Here is a 22,109-nt window from a genome sequence, read left to right as displayed (position 1 = left end):
TATCTTTGACCGTTTTAGGGACTGGGAGGCTTTTTATCAACTCAACCTTTGCTTTATCTACTTCAATGCCCTTTTCAGAAATGACATGCCCTAAGACTATTCCTGAGCGAACCATAAAGTGACATTTCTCCCAATTAAGAACTAAGTTCTTCTCTTTGCATCGAACCAACACAAGTGTGAGGTGATGCAGACATTGATCGAATGATGAGCCAAAGATTGAAAAATCATCCATAAAGACCTCGAGAAACCTCTCTACCATATCGAAAAATATGCTCATCATACATCTTTGAAAAGTGGCGGGTGCATTACACAACCCAAAAGGCATCCGACGATAAGCATAAGTTCCAAATGGACAAGTAAAAGTGGTTTTCTCTTGGTCTTCAGGGGCTATAGGAATCTGATTATAGCCAGAATAGCCATCTAAGAAACAGTAGTAGCTATGCCCAGCTAGTCTCTCTAACATCTGATCAATGAAAGGAAGAGGAAAATGGTCTTTCCTCGTGACCGTGTTCAATTTCCTGTAGTCAACACAAACACGCCACCCAGTGGTCATCCTGGTGGGTATTAACTCATTTGACTCGTTCTTGACTACAGTAATGCCTGATTTCTTGGGTACAGTTTGAACAGGACTGACCCAAGTACTATCTGAAATAGGGTATATGATACCCGCACCTAATAATTTCAGAACTTCAGCTCTAACTACCTCCTTCATGTGAGGGTTAAGTCTACGTTGCATTTCCCTTGACGGTTTAGCATCTTCCTCTAGATAGATATGGTGCATGCAAACAGAAGGACTTATACCCTTTAAATCTGATATTGACCACCCTAAGGCCTCTTTGTGGTTTCTAAGGACATCTAACAGTCTACTCTCCTGTTCTTTTTCTAACTCAGAAGCAATAATGACAGGTAGAGTTTCAGATGGGCCTAGAAACGAATACTTTAAATTGTCGGGCAAGGGTTTCAATTATAAGGAAGGTGGTTTTTCTGTGGATATAGACAACTCTGGGATAGATGGACCACTGGACTCATTGGTCGATGATAGTTGATTTGTCTCTAAAGTTGGCGAGTCAATTGGCTTTGACAAAATGAGGGGTTCAACTTTCGCTTTCCACTTATCAGTATCCAGTAATGGGGTAGAATCCAGCAAAGCATTTACCTCATTGATACTTCCCTCCTCATCAAAGTCTAAGCCAAAATGAGCCAACAGTGTTTCTAAGGGATCCTCAGATAAAGTTTCAGGTAAAGAATCCTGAACAAACATATCTATCAGATTCAACTCGGTAAAATCCTCAACATCATCTGGAAAAAGTCCAGCTTTATAGATGTTCATCTCTACAGTCATGTTTCCATAAGACAATTTTAAGAGTCCACTCCTACAATATATGACAGCATCAGATGTAGCTAAGAATGGTCGTCCTAAAATGACGGGAATCTGACTTTGGGTATCACGAACTGGGTCGGTATCCAAGATGATGAAATCTACAGGAAAGATGAATTCACCAACTTTTATTAAAACATCTTCCACTATTCCACGTGGTCGTCTAATAGACCGATCCGCCAACTGGAGAACTACAGGAGTGGGTTTTATTTCTCCTAAACCTAACTGTAAGTACACCGAGTAAGGAAGGAGGTTAACACTAGCACCTAGATCTAATAATGCTCGTTCGATCTCATGTTCTCCTATGGTGCATGGTAATGTAGGACTTCCTGGGTCTTTGTACTTAGATGGAAGGGTTTGTTGGATAATAGAACTCACTTGATTAGTCAAGAAGACTTTCTTATGCACGTTCATCTTACGCTTTCTAGTACATATGTCTTTAAGGAATTTAGCGTAAGATGGGATCTGTTTAATAGCATCTAATAATGGAATGTTAATACTAACCTGTTTGAACATTTCCATTATCTCCTCAAACTGAGACTTCTTCTTAGGTTCTACCAGACGCTGAGGATAAGGGGCTCTAGGAACATATGGCTCAAGCACAATGGGCAGGTTTTCAGACTCAGGAGCCTTCACAGGCTCTTTACTAGGGGTACTAGTTGGTAAGGTTGGTGGTTCAGAGTTTGGTTCACTATCTTCGGGAACTCCTACCTTATTGTCAATTGCCCTACCACTTCTAAGGGTGGTTACTGCATTGGCCTGGTCCATAGACATTTTACCCTTCGGGTTTGGCTCTGGTTGACTAGGAAATATACCCTGTTCTCTCTGCCTAAGGGCTTCTGTAAGTTGACCTACCTCGGTTCTTAGACTGGATATAGTCTGGTTGGTCTGTTGTGCAAACTCCATTTGGGCCTTAGCTAGCTGCTTCATGGTTTCCTCTAAAGACTCTTTGTTCTGAGAAGGATATTGGGTACTAGATTGACCCTGGTTTTGAGCATAAGGATTCCTAGGAGCATTAAACCCAGGAGGGTTCATTGAACTACTAATCTGGCCCTGACCCTTTGACCAAGAAAAATTGGGGTGATTTCTCCAACCCGGATTGTAAGTGTTCGAATAAGGATCATATTTCTGACGGTTATCTTGCCTAGAGTTTAGATAAAGAGCATTAGCATGCTCTTTCTCGTCAGGAACAAAAAATAGGGTATACTTATTTGCAGTATGAGATGGGTCTCCACAGACCGAGCACGGATAAGAGATGGATTCATTTCCAACACTCATGACTTGAGTGGGATCCTCCCTGAATGCTTTAGGCTGACCAAGTTCTAGGGCTTCTATCCTTCTCGTCATGGCGGCGAGTTTAAGATCTGACTCATCAACTCTATAGATGCCAGCTTTATTCGGAGTAGGATTAGCCCTAGTAGGAGGTCCTCTAGAAGTTTCCCATTGCTGGGATTTCTCAGCTAGATCTTCTAGAAAAGCCATGCAATCATCGGCGGATTTATGAGTAAAACCGCCACCACAGAATGATTCCACCATGGATGCAGTTGGGTAATTTAGTCCGTCATAGAGAATCTGGACTAGTCTTATCTTTTCAAAACCATGGTGTGGACACTGTAGTAAGATTTCTTTAAATCTCTCAAGATATTTATAGAGAGATTCTTCTTCTTGCTGCACAAAACTGTTAAGACTTTGCCTTAAAGAGGTAGTTTTGTGTTTCGGGAAGAATTTCAGAAGGAATGCACTGCTCCATTCTTCCCATGTAGTAATGGAATGGGGTTGTAAGGCATACAACCAAGATTTTGCTTTCTCCTTCAGTGAGAAAGGGAACAACCTAAGTCTCAATATTTCGTCAGGCATATTGGGGAAATTCATAGTCCCACAGATTTCTTCGAAATCCCTAACATGGTAGTAGGGATTCTCGTTCTCAACCCCACGGAAAACAGGGAGCATTTGAATAGTGCTCGGTTTCAACTCGAATTGAGTCGTGCATTGGGGTAACTGTATGCATGACGGTTGACACGTTCTAGTGGGATTCATGTAATCCCTGAGTGTCATAGGCTGATTTCCATCCCTGGCTTGGTTTAGATTCTCACCCATAGTGTCACTCAAAGAGAGACTCGCTAAAAGATTACTTAAATGTGCTTCTCTACTGATGAAACGTCCTCTCTTATCACGATATCTATTGGGCATAAACTAGAGCCCAACGACCAAGGATATTCGAACCAAAGAATCACTACGAGGAACCTATAGGAAAGCAAACACAATCAGTCTGACTCCACCAAGCAACCTAAACAAAATCTAGACAATAGACAGGTTTGTCAGATTCACCCTACAAATCTAGACAGCTCCTACTTCTCCACAACACTTGAACTTTGACTGTTTATAAAGGTTACTCGATCAGAGTAGTCGGTAGACAATTCTCCAGGAAGACAACCAACGATGAACGTTGTGACAGCCGTCTTCCTTCGGCAAACGTTTCCTCTTCTCGAGGCGGCCTTTTTGACAAGAATTTTTTACAGACTTTCCTCTGAGAATGCCTAGATAAAAGTCAACTTCCCGAGTTGTTTTTGAAGGGTCTTATGAGCTCGATACCTTAGGGGCTGATGTCTAAATAATATTTTAGCTTTTTAAGTGAGGTTTGGGTTCGTGAATGTTGTTACCTATGTGGGCAAGAGAACGGTGATGAAATCCGTTTCTTATCTTGTAACTGGGTTAGTGCCCTTACTAGAATGATTACACTAAACAGTTCGGTCTAAAAACCCGGAAGATTTTATCGTTAAAATGGTAAAAACTTCAATAAATTAATCGTTAAAATAATTATTATGACTTCATCTAAAACCCTAGATATAAAAGACTTAGCTACTCATGCTAGAAACGATAAACATTTGAAGTAATATAAGAAAAAGAAGAAAGAAACTTACTTTTCTGCGATTTTCCCACCAAACAGAGCCTAAGGAATTGATTTCCTTCTGTTTTTCCCGGAAATTTGCCAAACGCACCCTCTGGGAAAACGATTTTCTCGTCTTCCCGGAAATATTTTCCCTCTGGGAAATTTATTTTCTCACCTTCCTTAACTCTCTTTCTCTCTCTAAACTTCCTGTTTTCTCTCTCTTTTCTTAATCTCTCTGTTAATTCTCTCTCTCTATCTCTCTCACAAAGACAGAACTACTAAGAAGAAGACAAAGATATAAAATTAAAATCAATGAATAAAAACTCCATGGAAGCTCTCGGTTTCTGTCTCTCTCTCTCTGTTATTCTTTCTAAAATCCGGCTCTCTCTCTAACTTTCTCTCTTCCTCAGTAATCTCTCTCTATTTCTCACTAAGATAATAAGATTACAAATGAGAAATAAAAAAATCAAGAAAAACTAAATTGATGAAGCTCTCGGTTTCAGTCTCTCTCTCCTGTTCTTCTTCCAAAACCCGATTATTCCCCTTCTCTGTTATTCTCCTTCTCCTTTATAGAACCAGCCGAAAACCTCCTCCAATCTCGACTTCTCTGATTTTGCTCTCTCTCTCTCTAACTCCCGGGTCTATCTCTCTTTCTGTTTTGATTGCCCACCAAATATCTTCCTCAATCTCTCGGTTTCCCTCTCTGATTCATCTTCTGTTTGAATATCAGTTTGAGAAGATAAGGGAGGAAGAGAGAATCACGTACGGGTTTGGTTGCTTCAAACGGATGATTCTGTGCTTCGCGGCCTAACGAAATAAGTTGCAGCTCATGCTTTAATCCGCGGCCACGTTACTTGATTTTATTTCGTCCGTTAGATTACTTCGGGTCGCGCAAATAGCTCCGTGTACCTCTGGCCGTGACAGAAGGTAGCCCGCGACTTCTCCGGTTCGTACGATTTCTCGCCAGATGCATGCCACTTGTCCTTCTTGACTCTTGGTCCACCAAATTTGACCCGAACTTTGACTCGCTCTAATTTATTCATCCGGACTCCGATTTGACTTATGTTTTCGCCTACCGGTTTGTCTTGGACTCTACTTTCCATCCGAGCACTAATACTGACCAAGAAGTCAGAATCAACAAATGACCAAAATGCCCCTAGTCTGTATTCTTTCCGACTTTATCCGTTTTGCACGCGTAACTCTGTAAAAAGGTACCTGAACATAAAAGAGAGTAATTCTTGAGAGTAACTGCTCTAGAGAGACTAACTTGCCTAAATTAAGAGACTCAGATGGGACATTTCCATGTCTCATCATCATTATAGCAAATATCCTCAAAATGTAACACATAGATGAGATTCAAAGTGACCAAAAATGAGTTTGTAGGAATATAGATCTACTACTTCTAGCATATATATATTAATGTCAAGAACCCTAATCTATGTTCAAGTAATACTAAAATCTAGGGTTTGTAGTGTTATCTAATTTGTCTAGGTTTTCTATAAAAATGGCTATTCAAGCCCTAGAGGAGTAGAAATCTACCTTAGAGTCGAAGTAAACCAAGCTCCACACCAAGAACAACAAAGAAAAATCACCAAGCCTGATGCCTCCTTCTTCACCTTCACTTGCCCTAGTTTTCCTCTCTAGAATCAAACTCCCTCTCTCTAACACTAATGGCTACCACAAGAAAAGAAAAAAGATGAAGAAAATTGAGAACTTAAAAGTGGGTATAGGGTTTAGGGTTAAAAAAATAGGGCAAAATTGGATGGGAAGGAAATCAATTCCCACCTTCTCACTCTTGGATCCAACACGGCAGCAATGAGATAAGGGTTTTAGGTTACAAGTGATGCTACTATAGGCAACCCATAATATTACTAGGGGCACTACAATCCAATTTTGCCTATTATTCCTCTTTTTTTTCAACAAAAAAAAAACTCCCTGCAAGCCACTCTTATTATTAGTGCCTATTATTCCTCTTTTGTGAGTAAGTCCTTTCTGCGCGCGTCTATCGGATTCTAAGGCTTTAATGAAGAGTGGTTTAATGCGCGGAAAGCAAGAGTTCGTTGCGCGTCATTGCAAACTCTTCGAGCCTTCTTCCCTTCGAGAACAAGATTAGCTGCCATCGATTATTTGTGAACAGGGAGGCTCAACCCAATCGTCACTTTCGGTGTAGCGTTCTGGGCCTCAACTCGAGAAATGTACTCAAACGTCCTTTTTTCCTCCGAAGGTAATTCCCGTTTCTGGAGGTCGCTTGATGCCAATTGAATCATTTACTTTGGGACTGTTATTAGGTGAGAAACGAAAGCCTGGACAATCTCGGCCTCCAGATTCCCCACCATGCCCATGGTCGTTTGCATCATGTCGGACTGACGCAAAACTTCCCCTGAAGATGCAGCTGGAACTTGGAAGATCTAAAGAAAATACATTAAAGGTAGTAGACAATGACAGTTTGCCGACAACCCTTGCCCACACAAAAGAAAAAATGGTGGTGGAGATTTGGGGTAAACAACAGAAATTTGGCAAATAATATTCACGTCAAATTTTCGTACCCAAATAACTAACTTTTTTTTTTCCCAAGACGGTGGCGCCATTCAAAACACATGTAAAGTGGTCCACTTAAAGCACTAAATTTGTTTCTCAGTATCGAACTCAATATAATCAAATAAGATGAGAGGTTCAAAATATGATATTTTTGTTAATGGGGTTTCTTTGCTTACGTGAAACTGTTCTTAAAGTTAGACGGGGATATCGTTTTTGATACATGAGCAAAGTATCATAATTTTTATTAGTGGTGGACTTCGCTGGTTACTCACAAATTTCTATTAAAACAAAACGAACCAACTGAGTCTTCGGTTCATTTGGTTTGGTACGATTGCTCGGTTCAATTTATTGCAAAATATTACATTGTTTAAAGCATTAAAATTAATTTAAGTTTCATGTGTGACAGTGACAGTGTGAGGTCTACCATGAACAAGGTTAAATTGTATCATTTCAGCAACAAAAAAAAGGTTAAATTGTATTTTTCAATCATATGATAATATAATTGGGGAATGAGTCATGAGATTTTCCACCTAGTCTATATGATGGATTACTAAATATATCATTGTTTTTCGTAATGGTACATCAGTCTTATATGTTCAAACCAGCACCGAACAGGCTTGGATTGGGAAAACATATTAGTTTAGTTTGGTTCGATTTAGTTCATCAACTAGTTCATTTAATTTATTTTCGTTACCATCCCTTGTACTTATCAAGGGTACTTCATTAACATAATTCCTTGTTTGAAAAGCTTGGATTCGTACTCAAAGTATACTTGGAAATATTATCTAGTACGGATGATTTCTCGATTACGAGTCATATCATTAAGGAGAAACCATTACAACATTGGATATTAATCCAAGTCTTGCTATTATTTTTTTATATAGAAACCAAAGTCTTATTAGTAGTGCTACATTATTAACAAAGGGAAGATTATATAGAAACCAAAGTCTTATTAGTAGTGCTACATTATTAACAAAGGGAAGATGAGAAATATACATGACAAGAGTGAAACCAATAGTCTGGTTCTCTACAAGTCAAGACTTCACTGCGGCTTCTGAATGGGTCCAGTCTTGGCTGCACCAGATGAAAAAGAAACTGGAGTAGTAGTATGATCTTTCACAATTAGGCTCAGCACATCAGGTCTAGAATAATGTCCAACCACATCGAAATGAAACTTTGCTCTTGCTATTTCTCGTAGGTCTACAACATCAAAACGAAATTTTACATGATCAAAACTCGGTCAAAACAAAACTGAAAAAGAATGAAGAGAAAAGAAGATGCATGGTGGTAAGATGGACTACAATGCCGAAAATGGAAGGGCGACAGGGCGTGTTGGGATCAGTTAATTCCCGCCGTTTGTCAGTCCGGTTATACGTAGCCGAGAGTATTAAGTCTTGTACTTGATGAAAAGCCAATTAACCAAGGATTGGATTCTCCCAACTCCACATTTAAAGAGAAGAGCATGATTAAACATATATAGTCGAGGTGCGCGGCCGGCCTGTATGGGTCTTACCAGGCTAAGGTAATCGACCGGGTTTTTAAGCAGGGCACACAAGCTAGGGTTGTCGACCTAAACTAGGTCTACCTTGGGTGCAACTGTTCAAAAACAGAGCCCACATTACAAAGCATAATTGAGATATCTTCTGAGAGTCTAATATTCTTATATTTATTCTATCAAAGGAGAAAGTTTACCTAGATCAGCTGAGATAAGGGCTTCTCCTTCATAATTGGGTCCAGCCAAAATAGTCCCCAATGGTGAAATGATGACACTTCCTCCAGGACATACAACAGAATCTGGTGGTGGCTCTTCCCCATCTGCTCCTACATATTTATATTCCGGTGGAGGTGGGTAATCCTTCCTTCGGCAAAACTGATTCGCCGACAGAACAAAGCATCCTCCCTCTAAGGCAATATGAGTCATGGATGCCTGCCAAACATCCCTTGAATCAGCAGTAGGTGCACAATATATTTCGACGCCTACAAAAGTTTCAAATTTCATGAGATAGGAAGATAAAACCAACTTGTGAGAGGCAGAGGCGGTTTGGAAATTGGCTATGGCGGTTTGTGCAATTGGAGGCGGTTTAGGATGCTTCAATTTTTGGCGGTTTAGTTTTGGTTTCCAATTCTAAATTGGAATTGGTTTCCAAAATTTGGTTCCTCCACCGGCTTATATTATAATATAAATAGGGGGTCTTGGGTCCAATCTAATCAACACCAACACAAGCAACAACAACTCTTCTTTAGAGAGCTAGAGAGAGAGCAAGAGTGAGAGAAATTTTTCATAGTTTTTGAGCGGTGTTAAATTTCTCGGTCGTCGAAGATCTAGTATAGAAGGTTAATTTCTATACGGTACCATCTTGGGACGAACTTGCGGGTTGTGTGAGTCGTCTTCATCTATCCTTCAATAAAGATTTCTTGTTCGCCCGAGGACGTAGGCTTTAGGCCGAACCTCGTTAATTTCTGTTTGCATATTTGATTTTGGCTTAGCTTTTTCGATTAATCTTCATAGTCGGATCAATTTCTAGATAGGTTCGATAGCTTCCGCGACTTTTAGTTTTAACAATTGGTATCAGAGCCTTGTTGAGATTGAACGAAGAGAAGATGGGATCGAGAAGTGGTACGGTCAAAGCAGGGAAATATGAGATAGAGAAGTTCAATGGGAAAAACGATTTTTCTTATTGGCGGATGCAGATGAAGAATCTGTTAATCTCGCAGAAATTACACAAGACGTTGACGGGAAAGAAACCAGGAGATATGTCAGATGAGGATTGGGAAGAGTTAGATCTCGAAGCACGGGCTACCATTATGTTGTGTCTGGAGAGGGACGTGGCGTTCCTAGTAGACGAAGAAACAACGGCGGCGGGTGTGTGGTTAAAACTAGAAAGCAGTTTCATGACGAAAACTTTAACGAATCGGGTCTACTTAAAATCCAAATTATTCACATGTAGAATGGAAGAGGGTTCTTCTATTCAGGAATATGTGAATAGGTTTGACAGGATTATCTCAGATTTGAAGGATATTGATGTTAAGGTTGAGGATGAGGACCAAGTCCTCATATTGTTACTTTCATTGCCTAAATCCTATGAGAACCTTGTTCAAACTTTGATGCTTGTTGGTGATAGTCTAAGCATGGAAGAGACGAGAAATTCGCTATTAGCGGATGACCTTCGTAAGGTTGCTACTAGCAGTATGGCGTCGGGTGGAGTAGACAAAGAACAAGCACAAGGGTTGTTTGTAACGAGGGGGAGGAGTAATGAAAGGGGAAAGGGAAAGGGCGGGAAATCTAGATCCAAATCTAGAGGCTCTTTCAAGAAAACGTTCTTTAGTTGTGGTGAGCTTGGCCACTTTAAAGCGGCTTGTCCAAAGAGAAAGTTGAAGCAAAAGAACGAAGGCTACAAGGAGAAACAAGAGATGCAAGAGGCGGGATATGTGTCAGAAGAGGCGGACGAATGTTTCTCGGTGACAGAGGTATCTGAGAAGATCTTCGATAAGTGGATGCTTGATTCAGGAGCGTCACACCATATGTGCCCAAATAGGGAGTGGTTTACTACCTATAGGAGTATAGATGGTGGTACAGTTATACTGGGTGATGATAGTATATGTAAAACTGTGGGACTCGGAACAATACGGATCAAGATGCACGATGGAGTGGTGAGAACATTGACGGACGTAAGACACATACCCGATTTGCGGAAAAATCTAATTTCCCTTGGTGTGTTGGAGCGGAACGGCTGTAAGATAATTATAGAGAATGGCTCCATAAAAGTCGTTAAGGGTTCTTTGGTGGTAATGAGAGGTACTCGTTACGGTAATTTATACAAACTTTTGGGGACAACAATTACTGGAGATGTAGCAGTAGGAATCAGTGGAAGGGATCCAACGGCTAGTACGAGGCTTTGGCATATGCGCCTTGGGCATATGTCAGAAAAGGGTTTATCTTTAATGTGCGGGAAAGGCTTGTTGAAGGACATGAAGAAGCCTTGCATGGAGTTTTGTGAGCATTGTGTGTTCGGGAAGGCACACAGGGTGACGTTCTTTTCAAGCAAGCACAGGAGCAAAGAGGTATTAGACTACGTACATACCGATGTCTGGGGACCGGCAAAGTTACCTTCCAAGGGTGGTTCCAGGTATTTTGTTACATTCGTTGATGATCATTCGAGATTTGTCTGGCTTTATTTTCTGAAGCATAAGAATGAGGTATTCAACACATTCCTGGTGTGGAAAGCAATGGTTGAGAACAAAACTGGTCGAAAGCTGAAGACGTTAAGGTCGGATAATGGGACCGAGTACACGGATGGGGCATTCAAGGAGTTTTGTAATCAGGAAGGCATTGTGAGGCACTGGACAATAGTAAACACACCTCAGCAGAATGGAGTCGCAGAGAGATTGAACCGTACACTACTTGAGAAGGCTAGATGTATGCGCTCCAATTCGGGATTAGGCGTAGAATGGTGGGCAGAATCTGTTGCTACAGCTTGTTATATTGTGAACAGGTCTCCACATTCTTCTTTAGATGGCGACATACCTTACGAGGTGTGGTCAGGTGAACATGCAGATTACGGGAGACTTAAGGTTTTCGGTTGTACGGCCTATTACCATGTTAAAGGTAACAAACTTGACAATAGAGCAAAGAAGGCAATTTTCTTAGGATATGCTACAGGAGTCAAGGGTTATCGGTTATGGTGTACGGAAGACAAGAAGTTTGTAATCAGCAGAGATGTGGTGTTTGATGAGTCATCTATTGTAGCTATGACGAAAGCTACGGTGCCTAGTTGTGGTGATGTTGGGTCTACTAAAGCTCAAGTAGTGGAAGTAGAAATCGAAGACCAACGGGTTTCTAGGAATCATGATCAGGTGGCGCATCAGGATAATACTCAGGATGAGGAAATTGATGAACCCGATCATGAGGAGGTTCAAGGGGAAGGTACACAAGTTTTACAACAACAACAGCAGGATGTTTCGGTACACACTAGGCCGAAACGGTTATATAAGCCGGTACAGAGGTTAGGGTCAGACAAACCTCTTAGGCACTACGGGCAGGCAAATGTGGTTGAATATGCACTCTCGGTGGAAGACAACGAGCCGGTCACCTTCAAACAAGCTATCACCGCGGCGGAAAGAGAGAGTTGGTTGATTGCTATGCAAGAAGAGATGGAGTCTCTTCACAAGAACAAGACATGGGAGGTTGTCCCATTGCCCGAAGGTAAGTCTGTTATTGGTTGTAAATGGGTGTACAAGAAGAAAGAGGATTCTTCCGAGATCAAAGGTACAAGGTATAAGGCAAGACTAGTGGCCAAGGGTTATGCACAGAAAGAAGGGGTCGACTACAATGAGATTTTCTCACCGGTCGTGAAACATACTTCTATTCGGGTGCTGTTGAGTATTGTTGCTCACAGTGATCTTGAGCTGGAACAACTCGATGTTAAAACCGCCTTCTTGCACGGAGATTTGGAAGAAGAAATTTATATGGCTCAACCAGAGGGATACAAGGTTGAGGGCAAAGAAAATCAAGTATGTCGTTTGAGGAAATTTCTTTACGGATTGAAACAATCCCCTCGCCAATGGTACAAACGATTTGATTTTTTCATGCTAAAGCATGGTTTTCGCAGAAGTGACTATGATTGTTGTGTATACATCAAGAAGCTTCGCGAAAGTGACTTTATTTATCTCCTTTTGTATGTGGATGACATGCTTATTGCTTCTCGAAGCATGGTGGAGATAAATAAGTTGAAATCTCAACTCAGTCAAGAGTTTGAGATGAAAGACATGGGCGTTGCAAAGAAAATACTGGGAATGGAGATTAAGAGAGAGCGATCAAGTAAGAAACTGTACTTGAATCAGAAAGGTCACATCGAACGAGTAATTTCTCGATTCGGGATGCAGAATGCGAAGGCGGTGTCAACACCTTTGGCACCACACTTTAGGCTCTCGGGAAAACAATCTCCCACTACTACGGTGGAGAAGAATCATATGGATCGTGTACCGTATGCTAGTGCAGTTGGCAGTTTGATGTACGCTATGGTGTGTACTCGTCCGGATATTTCACAAGCGGTCAGTGTGGTTAGTAGGTTTATGGCAAACCCGGGAAGACACATTGGGAAGCTGTGAAGTGGGTCTTGAGGTACTTGAAGGGTACCGTTGATACGGGTTTGTGCTTTGGTGGAGACACATGTCAGGTAAGCGGTTATGTTGACTCAGATTATGATGGCGATCTAGATAGAAGACGATCTACTACTGGTTATGTATTTAGGGTACATGGTGCTCCAGTTAGTTGGCGATCGATGTTACAATCTACAGTTGCGTTATCTACTACGGAGACCGAGTATATGGCTATGGCCGAGGGTGTGAAGGAAGCATTGTGGTTGTGGGGTCTTCTGGACGATCTGGGGATTAAGCAGGAGTGCGTAGATGTATGGTGTGATAGTCAAAGAGCAATTCACTTGGCGAAGAATCAGGTTCATCATGCTCGCACTAAGCATATCGATGTCAGGTATCACTTTGTACGAGATGTCATAGAGGAAGGTGATGTTTCTCTCATGAAGGTACACACAGATGAGAATCCCGCAGACATGTTGACTAAAGTGGTGACGTGTAGCAAGTTTCAGCATTGTCTGGAATTGCTACAAATCGGCTCGTGTTAAGTTGCCCGAAAGGGCGTAATGGCGACAAGGTAAACTTTATGTGAAGGATTGGTAGAACTACGGTAGGCTTGATCCTATAAAAGGGTACGTAGGCAGCCATGGTCATATGGTGCAGTCGGATGAAGTTACAAGAAGCAGATATGTCTTACAAGGAGTATCCTGGTGTTCGTCCAAAATTTGAGGTGTATCAAATTGTGTACGAGGTGGAGAATTGTGAGAGGCAGAGGCGGTTTGGAAATTGGCTATGGCGGTTTGTGCAATTGGAGGCGGTTTAGGATGCTTCAATTTTTGGCGGTTTAGTTTTGGTTTCCAATTCTAAATTGGAATTGGTTTCCAAACTTTGGTTCCTCCACCGGCTTATATTATAATATAAATAGGGGGTCTTGGGTCCAATCTAATCAACACCAACACAAGCAACAACAACTCTTCTTTAGAGAGCTAGAGAGAGAGCAAGAGTGAGAGAAATTTTTCATAGTTTTTGAGCGGTGTTAAATTTCTCGGTCGTCGAAGATCTAGTATAGAAGGTTAATTTCTATACGGTACCATCTTGGGACGAACTTGCGGGTTGTGTGAGTCGTCTTCATCTATCCTTCAATAAAGATTTCTTGTTCGCCCGAGGACGTAGGCTTTAGGCCGAACCTCGTTAATTTCTGTTTGCATATTTGATTTTGGCTTAGCTTTTTCGATTAATCTTCATAGTCGGATCAATTTCTAGATAGGTTCGATAGCTTCCGCGACTTTTAGTTTTAACAATTGGTATCAGAGCCTTGTTGAGATTGAACGAAGAGAAGATGGGATCGAGAAGTGGTACGGTCAAAGCAGGGAAATATGAGATAGAGAAGTTCAATGGGAAAAACGATTTTTCTTATTGGCGGATGCAGATGAAGAATCTGTTAATCTCGCAGAAATTACACAAGACGTTGACGGGAAAGAAACCAGGAGATATGTCAGATGAGGATTGGGAAGAGTTAGATCTCGAAGCACGGGCTACCATTATGTTGTGTCTGGAGAGGGACGTGGCGTTCCTAGTAGACGAAGAAACAACGGCGGCGGGTGTGTGGTTAAAACTAGAAAGCAGTTTCATGACGAAAACTTTAACGAATCGGGTCTACTTAAAATCCAAATTATTCACATGTAGAATGGAAGAGGGTTCTTCTATTCAGGAATATGTGAATAGGTTTGACAGGATTATCTCAGATTTGAAGGATATTGATGTTAAGGTTGAGGATGAGGACCAAGTCCTCATATTGTTACTTTCATTGCCTAAATCCTATGAGAACCTTGTTCAAACTTTGATGCTTGTTGGTGATAGTCTAAGCATGGAAGAGACGAGAAATTCGCTATTAGCGGATGACCTTCGTAAGGTTGCTACTAGCAGTATGGCGTCGGGTGGAGTAGACAAAGAACAAGCACAAGGGTTGTTTGTAACGAGGGGGAGGAGTAATGAAAGGGGAAAGGGAAAGGGCGGGAAATCTAGATCCAAATCTAGAGGCTCTTTCAAGAAAACGTTCTTTAGTTGTGGTGAGCTTGGCCACTTTAAAGCGGCTTGTCCAAAGAGAAAGTTGAAGCAAAAGAACGAAGGCTACAAGGAGAAACAAGAGATGCAAGAGGCGGGATATGTGTCAGAAGAGGCGGACGAATGTTTCTCGGTGACAGAGGTATCTGAGAAGATCTTCGATAAGTGGATGCTTGATTCAGGAGCGTCACACCATATGTGCCCAAATAGGGAGTGGTTTACTACCTATAGGAGTATAGATGGTGGTACAGTTATACTGGGTGATGATAGTATATGTAAAACTGTGGGACTCGGAACAATACGGATCAAGATGCACGATGGAGTGGTGAGAACATTGACGGACGTAAGACACATACCCGATTTGCGGAAAAATCTAATTTCCCTTGGTGTGTTGGAGCGGAACGGCTGTAAGATAATTATAGAGAATGGCTCCATAAAAGTCGTTAAGGGTTCTTTGGTGGTAATGAGAGGTACTCGTTACGGTAATTTATACAAACTTTTGGGGACAACAATTACTGGAGATGTAGCAGTAGGAATCAGTGGAAGGGATCCAACGGCTAGTACGAGGCTTTGGCATATGCGCCTTGGGCATATGTCAGAAAAGGGTTTATCTTTAATGTGCGGGAAAGGCTTGTTGAAGGACATGAAGAAGCCTTGCATGGAGTTTTGTGAGCATTGTGTGTTCGGGAAGGCACACAGGGTGACGTTCTTTTCAAGCAAGCACAGGAGCAAAGAGGTATTAGACTACGTACATACCGATGTCTGGGGACCGGCAAAGTTACCTTCCAAGGGTGGTTCCAGGTATTTTGTTACATTCGTTGATGATCATTCGAGATTTGTCTGGCTTTATTTTCTGAAGCATAAGAATGAGGTATTCAACACATTCCTGGTGTGGAAAGCAATGGTTGAGAACAAAACTGGTCGAAAGCTGAAGACGTTAAGGTCGGATAATGGGACCGAGTACACGAATGGGGCATTCAAGGAGTTTTGTAATCAGGAAGGCATTGTGAGGCACTGGACAATAGTAAACACACCTCAGCAGAATGGAGTCGCAGAGAGATTGAACCGTACACTACTTGAGAAGGCTAGATGTATGCGCTCCAATTCGGGATTAGGCGTAGAATGGTGGGCAGAATCTGTTGCTACAGCTTGTTATATTGTGAACAGGTCTCCACATTCTTCTTTAGATGGCGACATACCTTACGAGGTGTGGTCAGGTGAACATGCAGATTACGGGAGACTTAAGGTTTTCGGTTGTACGGCCTATTACCATGTTAAAGGTAACAAACTTGACAATAGAGCAAAGAAGGCAATTTTCTTAGGATATGCTACAGGAGTCAAGGGTTATCGGTTATGGTGTACGGAAGACAAGAAGTTTGTAATCAGCAGAGATGTGGTGTTTGATGAGTCATCTATTGTAGCTATGACGAAAGCTACGGTGCCTAGTTGTGGTGATGTTGGGTCTACTAAAGCTCAAGTAGTGGAAGTAGAAATCGAAGACCAACGGGTTTCTAGGAATCATGATCAGGTGGCGCATCAGGATAATACTCAGGATGAGGAAATTGATGAACCCGATCATGAGGAGGTTCAAGGGGAAGGTACACAAGTTTTACAACAACAACAGCAGGATGTTTCGGTACACACTAGGCCGAAACGGTTATATAAGCCGGTACAGAGGTTAGGGTCAGACAAACCTCTTAGGCACTACGGGCAGGCAAATGTGGTTGAATATGCACTCTCGGTGGAAGACAACGAGCCGGTCACCTTCAAACAAGCTATCACCGCGGCGGAAAGAGAGAGTTGGTTGATTGCTATGCAAGAAGAGATGGAGTCTCTTCACAAGAACAAGACATGGGAGGTTGTCCCATTGCCCGAAGGTAAGTCTGTTATTGGTTGTAAATGGGTGTACAAGAAGAAAGAGGATTCTTCCGAGATCAAAGGTACAAGGTATAAGGCAAGACTAGTGGCCAAGGGTTATGCACAGAAAGAAGGGGTCGACTACAATGAGATTTTCTCACCGGTCGTGAAACATACTTCTATTCGGGTGCTGTTGAGTATTGTTGCTCACAGTGATCTTGAGCTGGAACAACTCGATGTTAAAACCGCCTTCTTGCACGGAGATTTGGAAGAAGAAATTTATATGGCTCAACCAGAGGGATACAAGGTTGAGGGCAAAGAAAATCAAGTATGTCGTTTGAGGAAATTTCTTTACGGATTGAAACAATCCCCTCGCCAATGGTACAAACGATTTGATTTTTTCATGCTAAAGCATGGTTTTCGCAGAAGTGACTATGATTGTTGTGTATACACCAAGAAGCTTCGCGAAAGTGACTTTATTTATCTCCTTTTGTATGTGGATGACATGCTTATTGCTTCTCGAAGCATGGTGGAGATAAATAAGTTGAAATCTCAACTCAGTCAAGAGTTTGAGATGAAAGACATGGGCGTTGCAAAGAAAATACTGGGAATGGAGATTAAGAGAGAGCGATCAAGTAAGAAACTGTACTTGAATCAGAAAGGTCACATCGAACGAGTAATTTCTCGATTCGGGATGCAGAATGCGAAGGCGGTGTCAACACCTTTGGCACCACACTTTAGGCTCTCGGGAAAACAATCTCCCACTACTACGGTGGAGAAGAATCATATGGATCGTGTACCGTATGCTAGTGCAGTTGGCAGTTTGATGTACGCTATGGTGTGTACTCGTCCGGATATTTCACAAGCGGTCAGTGTGGTTAGTAGGTTTATGGCAAACCCGGGAAGACACATTGGGAAGCTGTGAAGTGGGTCTTGAGGTACTTGAAGGGTACCGTTGATACGGGTTTGTGCTTTGGTGGAGACACATGTCAGGTAAGCGGTTATGTTGACTCAGATTATGATGGCGATCTAGATAGAAGACGATCTACTACTGGTTATGTATTTAGGGTACATGGTGCTCCAGTTAGTTGGCGATCGATGTTACAATCTACAGTTGCGTTATCTACTACGGAGACCGAGTATATGGCTATGGCCGAGGGTGTGAAGGAAGCATTGTGGTTGTGGGGTCTTCTGGACGATCTGGGGATTAAGCAGGAGTGCGTAGATGTATGGTGTGATAGTCAAAGAGCAATTCACTTGGCGAAGAATCAGGTTCATCATGCTCGCACTAAGCATATCGATGTCAGGTATCACTTTGTACGAGATGTCATAGAGGAAGGTGATGTTTCTCTCATGAAGGTACACGCAGATGAGAATCCCGCAGACATGTTGACTAAAGTGGTGACGTGTAGCAAGTTTCAGCATTGTCTGGAATTGCTACAAATCGGCTCGTGTTAAGTTGCCCGAAAGGGCGTAATGGCGACAAGGTAAACTTTATGTGAAGGATTGGTAGAACTACGGTAGGCTTGATCCTATAAAAGGGTACGTAGGCAGCCATGGTCATATGGTGCAGTCGGATGAAGTTACAAGAAGCAGATATGTCTTACAAGGAGTATCCTGGTGTTCGTCCAAAATTTGAGGTGTATCAAATTGTGTACGAGGTGGAGAATTGTGAGAGGCAGAGGCGGTTTGGAAATTGGCTATGGCGGTTTGTGCAATTGGAGGCGGTTTAGGATGCTTCAATTTTTGGCGGTTTAGTTTTGGTTTCCAATTCTAAATTGGAATTGGTTTCCAAAATTTGGTTCCTCCACCGGCTTATATTATAATATAAATAGGGGGTCTTGGGTCCAATCTAATCAACACCAACACAAGCAACAACAACTCTTCTTTAGAGAGCTAGAGAGAGAGCAAGAGTGAGAGAAATTTTTCATAGTTTTTGAGCGGTGTTAAATTTCTCGGTCGTCGAAGATCTAGTATAGAAGGTTAATTTCTATACGGTACCATCTTGGGACGAACTTGCGGGTTGTGAGAGTCGTCTTCATCTATCCTTCAATAAAGATTTCTTGTTCGCCCGAGGACGTAGGCTTTAGGCCGAACCTCGTTAATTTCTGTTTGCATATTTGATTTTGGCTTAGCTTTTTCGATTAATCTTCATAGTCGGATCAATTTCTAGATAGGTTCGATAGCTTCCGCGATTTTTAGTTCTAACACAACTTCTATGCTCTGACTGGGACGTTTGTATCTATATGTACTAGGATCGCGGTTTATGGATCTATCAGATCGAACCATTTCTTCTGACTCTATTTATAATTCATTAACTCCTAAACAGATTTCGAGTAAAAAAAGAAAAAGAGTAAATGTTTGTTTACCTTTGCCATACATTGCGGTTCTTAGAAGGGGCATTCTGTTCTCCCAACAAATAAGAGCACCTATTTTTCCAATAGGAGTCTCATAGACAGGAATTGTTGATCCATCTCCAAAACCCCATATAATACGTTCTAGTGCCGTCGGCATGAGTTTCCGATGTTTCCCAAGGTAATTACCCTGGGGATCGAAAAAAAGAACTGTACAATAGAGTGTGTATGCTTCTCTTTCTATTACACCCATTACCAAATACACTTTGTACTTTCGAGCCATTGCTTCCAATCGCTCAACTTCTGGACCTATAAACATGATTGCAGAACCAAATTCACGATACAAGCAACTGGTTTTGAGTCAGATAATCATAAAATTTAAGTCTTAAGATGGTGTTGTAGCCGAGCCAATGTGTGTGGCTCAAAGAAAGCAAGACGTGAGCCGTTTGTGAGAATATTCAGGCATGGACAAAGGAAATCCATCGACAAAGTAAGGAAGACAGAGCGAATCTTCAATCATTGTCAGTACTCTGAAAATTTACAAGCTCAATTGTCATATTCGGTCATTGTCAGTACTCGAACATCTATAGTTATGTTTCATTCATAACATGAAATTCCTATCTTTGATGCACGCGACATGCTAAAGTAGAGTGAAACAACAAAGCAAAAAAAAAAAAAAAAAACAGAGTGAACGATAGTAAGAGCAGAAAGAACATTCACCTGGTACATCAATGGCTGAGCCGTGATACTTTTGGAAGTCCTCTTCGCCCTTGACGTCGCCTGAGCAATATATGATACTGATACCATAGCTGAAGGTTGAGCCACGAGGGTAACCTCCAATAAATGCCTCAGGAAACACAACTAACTGTGCCCCATTACTAGCTGCATCAGAAATCAATCTGTCTGCTTTGTCTACTCTCGCATTAACAACCATATAAGAATTCACTATCAGGAACTCTCGGATAAAAAGAAGCTTTAGTTAGCCTAGTCCCCAAATATTAAGAACAAATTTCTGAAAAATCTTTGTTCTAAACTGGTTGCTGAAAATCTTCAATGGAGGTTCATGATTGCTATAATAATTACGTAAACAACTAAAGTTTCGAATAGTATTTGTTTGTTTTTTAAGTCAGATTTGAACTTTGACTCGACGTCTGAAAACTCTAGTGGGATTTTAGAATGTTTATTTTTGTCTGACCTGTCTAAATGACTGATTTGAGTTAATTTTGGGTCCATTTGAGTAGAAAAAAATCAGATTCCGACAAATCCGATTCAAACAATGAGAAAAAAACGCCACTTTATTGGTAAACCTGGACGGCTGGAATTAATACTTAAACTGAACTAATCTGAAAATAAACTTGAAGTTAGATATACCGTTAGTCTTAAAGCATCTCCATTCTCCAATGAGAGACTCAATCTCTAAAACTTTAACTGGCACATAAGATCTTACGAGTTCTTCTTACAATTTTATTTCCAATAAGAGATTTTATTAACTCCTTGATGACATAAACGTAATTATTTTAGAGACCCGCAAGAGCATGAAGGTAATTATTATTTCAAATCTTAATTAAAAAATATTATAGATGGTATTGACAGTTAGGGGGTTGAGTGTTCATGTTTTTTTTTTGAGAAATCGACTACTATCTACGTTAGCCGTTACAAGGCATTGAAAAAATCTTGATGGTAAGCTGCTTCCACCGAGACTCGATCTCACGGCTTAAGAGGTCTGTCCAACCGTTGCACCAAAGGGTGGCAGACTGTTGGGTGTTCATGTTAGTGACCTAGATTTGGACCCCTTTTTTCTTCTCAATATTTTTTATTTTACTTTTACCCACCAACTTTCCATTTCTTCATCCTTAATTTTCTTTATTTTAAAAAGTAGAAAATATAATTCTTTGAACACACAACTTGACTGATCTCTCAAGTTAACAAAGTAATTATATAACCTAGAGTATCTAAATTAGAATTTGTTAAATCATGGAAGGTTAAAACTATAGACAGAGAAGAGAGAGAGAGGGTATGTAACTAGGTAAATACCTAAAGTGGCGGGAGTATCGTAGAAGATGGTGGAAGCTTGAACAACGGTTACTCGGACAGCAGAGGAAGAGGAGGAGGAGTAGGAGTCCATCTCAACTTAGGTCAGCTGGAGACAGGAGGAAGCTGTGAGGGTACTGATACTGACACCTTTATCCTCTCTTTCTGACCATATGATTCCCTTCTCTAGTCTTCTCTTATATGCAAACAAGTTGTTATATTTGATTAGGTAATTCCTTTGATAATTTTTTTCTTTTTTTGGTTAAAAATGACCAACTTGACTTGACCTCATTTTTGTTGGGTACTTGGCCGGTAGGAACAAACTTGACTTGACCTGATTTTTGTTGGGTAACTTGGGTAGGAACAAACTGAAGGACATAATCTTGAATTACTAATGAGATTTTCTCATCTTTAGGCAGATGGAGGAGAAAAAAGAAGGTTGCGGCTTTGGGACATGGAGAGATCAGAAAATCTCGAAGATAGGCTTTGGCCACTAGATTTAATATAGGGGCAACTTCATTTTAAATCTATGAACTGATTTTTCTCTTTTTGGCCCCATAATCTCCATTTTTTTTCTACATTTTTTAGGGTGATAATCACACACTTCTTTTTCTTTCACTCTTGCCACCTCAGCGTTCTTCTCCGACAAAAGTCGAAGGCCGACAACATTTATTCAATGAAAGAAAGTTTTTTCTTTTTTCTTCCTATAAGAAGGAAGAATAGAGAGAAAAACAAGAGATATACTGAATATTTTTGGTTGAAAGTCGTCGCCTTGTGATCTTTTGTTGGAGAAGAAGTATTCTCTTAACCACTGACTTAACGACGTCAATTGTACCGTTAGGTCAAATTCTAATAGGCATTGACTTCTTTTAATTGAATTGTCTGTGACCAAACTATATTATAA

The 22,109-nt window shown here is 41.1% G+C and overlaps 1 protein-coding gene and 1 pseudogene across 4 annotated transcripts; both read right to left on the bottom strand.

The window, feature by feature from the left end:
• Window positions 1-384: 384 nt before the first annotated feature.
• LOC147558566 (uncharacterized) lies at window positions 385-3,523 on the bottom strand (annotated as a pseudogene).
• A 4,081-nt stretch (window positions 3,524-7,604) lies between these two features.
• Window positions 7,605-21,416, bottom strand: LOC147558565 (bifunctional nitrilase/nitrile hydratase NIT4B-like). 4 transcript variants are annotated; one of them, XM_086660267.1, is made up of 6 exons: window positions 21,209-21,416; window positions 19,895-20,086; window positions 19,190-19,483; window positions 8,499-8,783; window positions 7,739-8,006; window positions 7,605-7,683 (listed from the first exon to the last, which is right to left on the bottom strand). In XM_086660267.1, the coding sequence occupies exons 1-5, from the start codon at window positions 21,297-21,299 to the stop codon at window positions 7,849-7,851; spliced, it is 1,020 nt and encodes a 339-aa protein (XP_086516393.1). In that variant the 5' UTR covers window positions 21,300-21,416; the 3' UTR covers window positions 7,605-7,683; window positions 7,739-7,848. The 4 variants fall into 4 exon arrangements, with proteins under 4 accessions (XP_086516393.1, XP_086516392.1, XP_086516390.1 ...); XM_086660266.1 differs by having other exon boundaries at window positions 7,605-7,713; window positions 7,769-8,006; window positions 21,209-21,393; XM_086660264.1 differs by having other exon boundaries at window positions 19,895-20,119; window positions 21,209-21,362.
• Between the last annotated feature and the right edge of the window lie 693 nt (window positions 21,417-22,109).

The sequence above is a fragment of the Eschscholzia californica genome, unplaced genomic scaffold (genome assembly GCF_041429995.1).
Source record: "Eschscholzia californica isolate CP2 unplaced genomic scaffold, dmEscCali1.0.p SCAF_2, whole genome shotgun sequence".
NCBI lineage: Eukaryota > Viridiplantae > Streptophyta > Magnoliopsida > Ranunculales > Papaveraceae > Eschscholzia > Eschscholzia californica.
Note: the sequence above shows the minus strand (reverse complement) of the source record. Positions and strands in the feature narration are given on the sequence as shown.

Bases quoted from the DNA above. Each gene is read 5' to 3' on its own strand.
- LOC147558565 (XM_086660264.1), bottom strand. From the start codon at position 21,299: ATGGACTCCTACTCCTCCTCCTCTTCCTCTGCTGTCCGAGTAACCGTT. The intron at 20,120-21,208 runs GTATTTACCTAG...AGTTCCTGATAG, and splicing joins CGATACTCCCGCCACTTTAG to TGAATTCTTATATGGTTGTT. The intron at 8,007-8,498 runs GTAAACTTTCTC...TTGATGTTGTAG, and splicing joins CCTTATCTCAGCTGATCTAG to ACCTACGAGAAATAGCAAGA.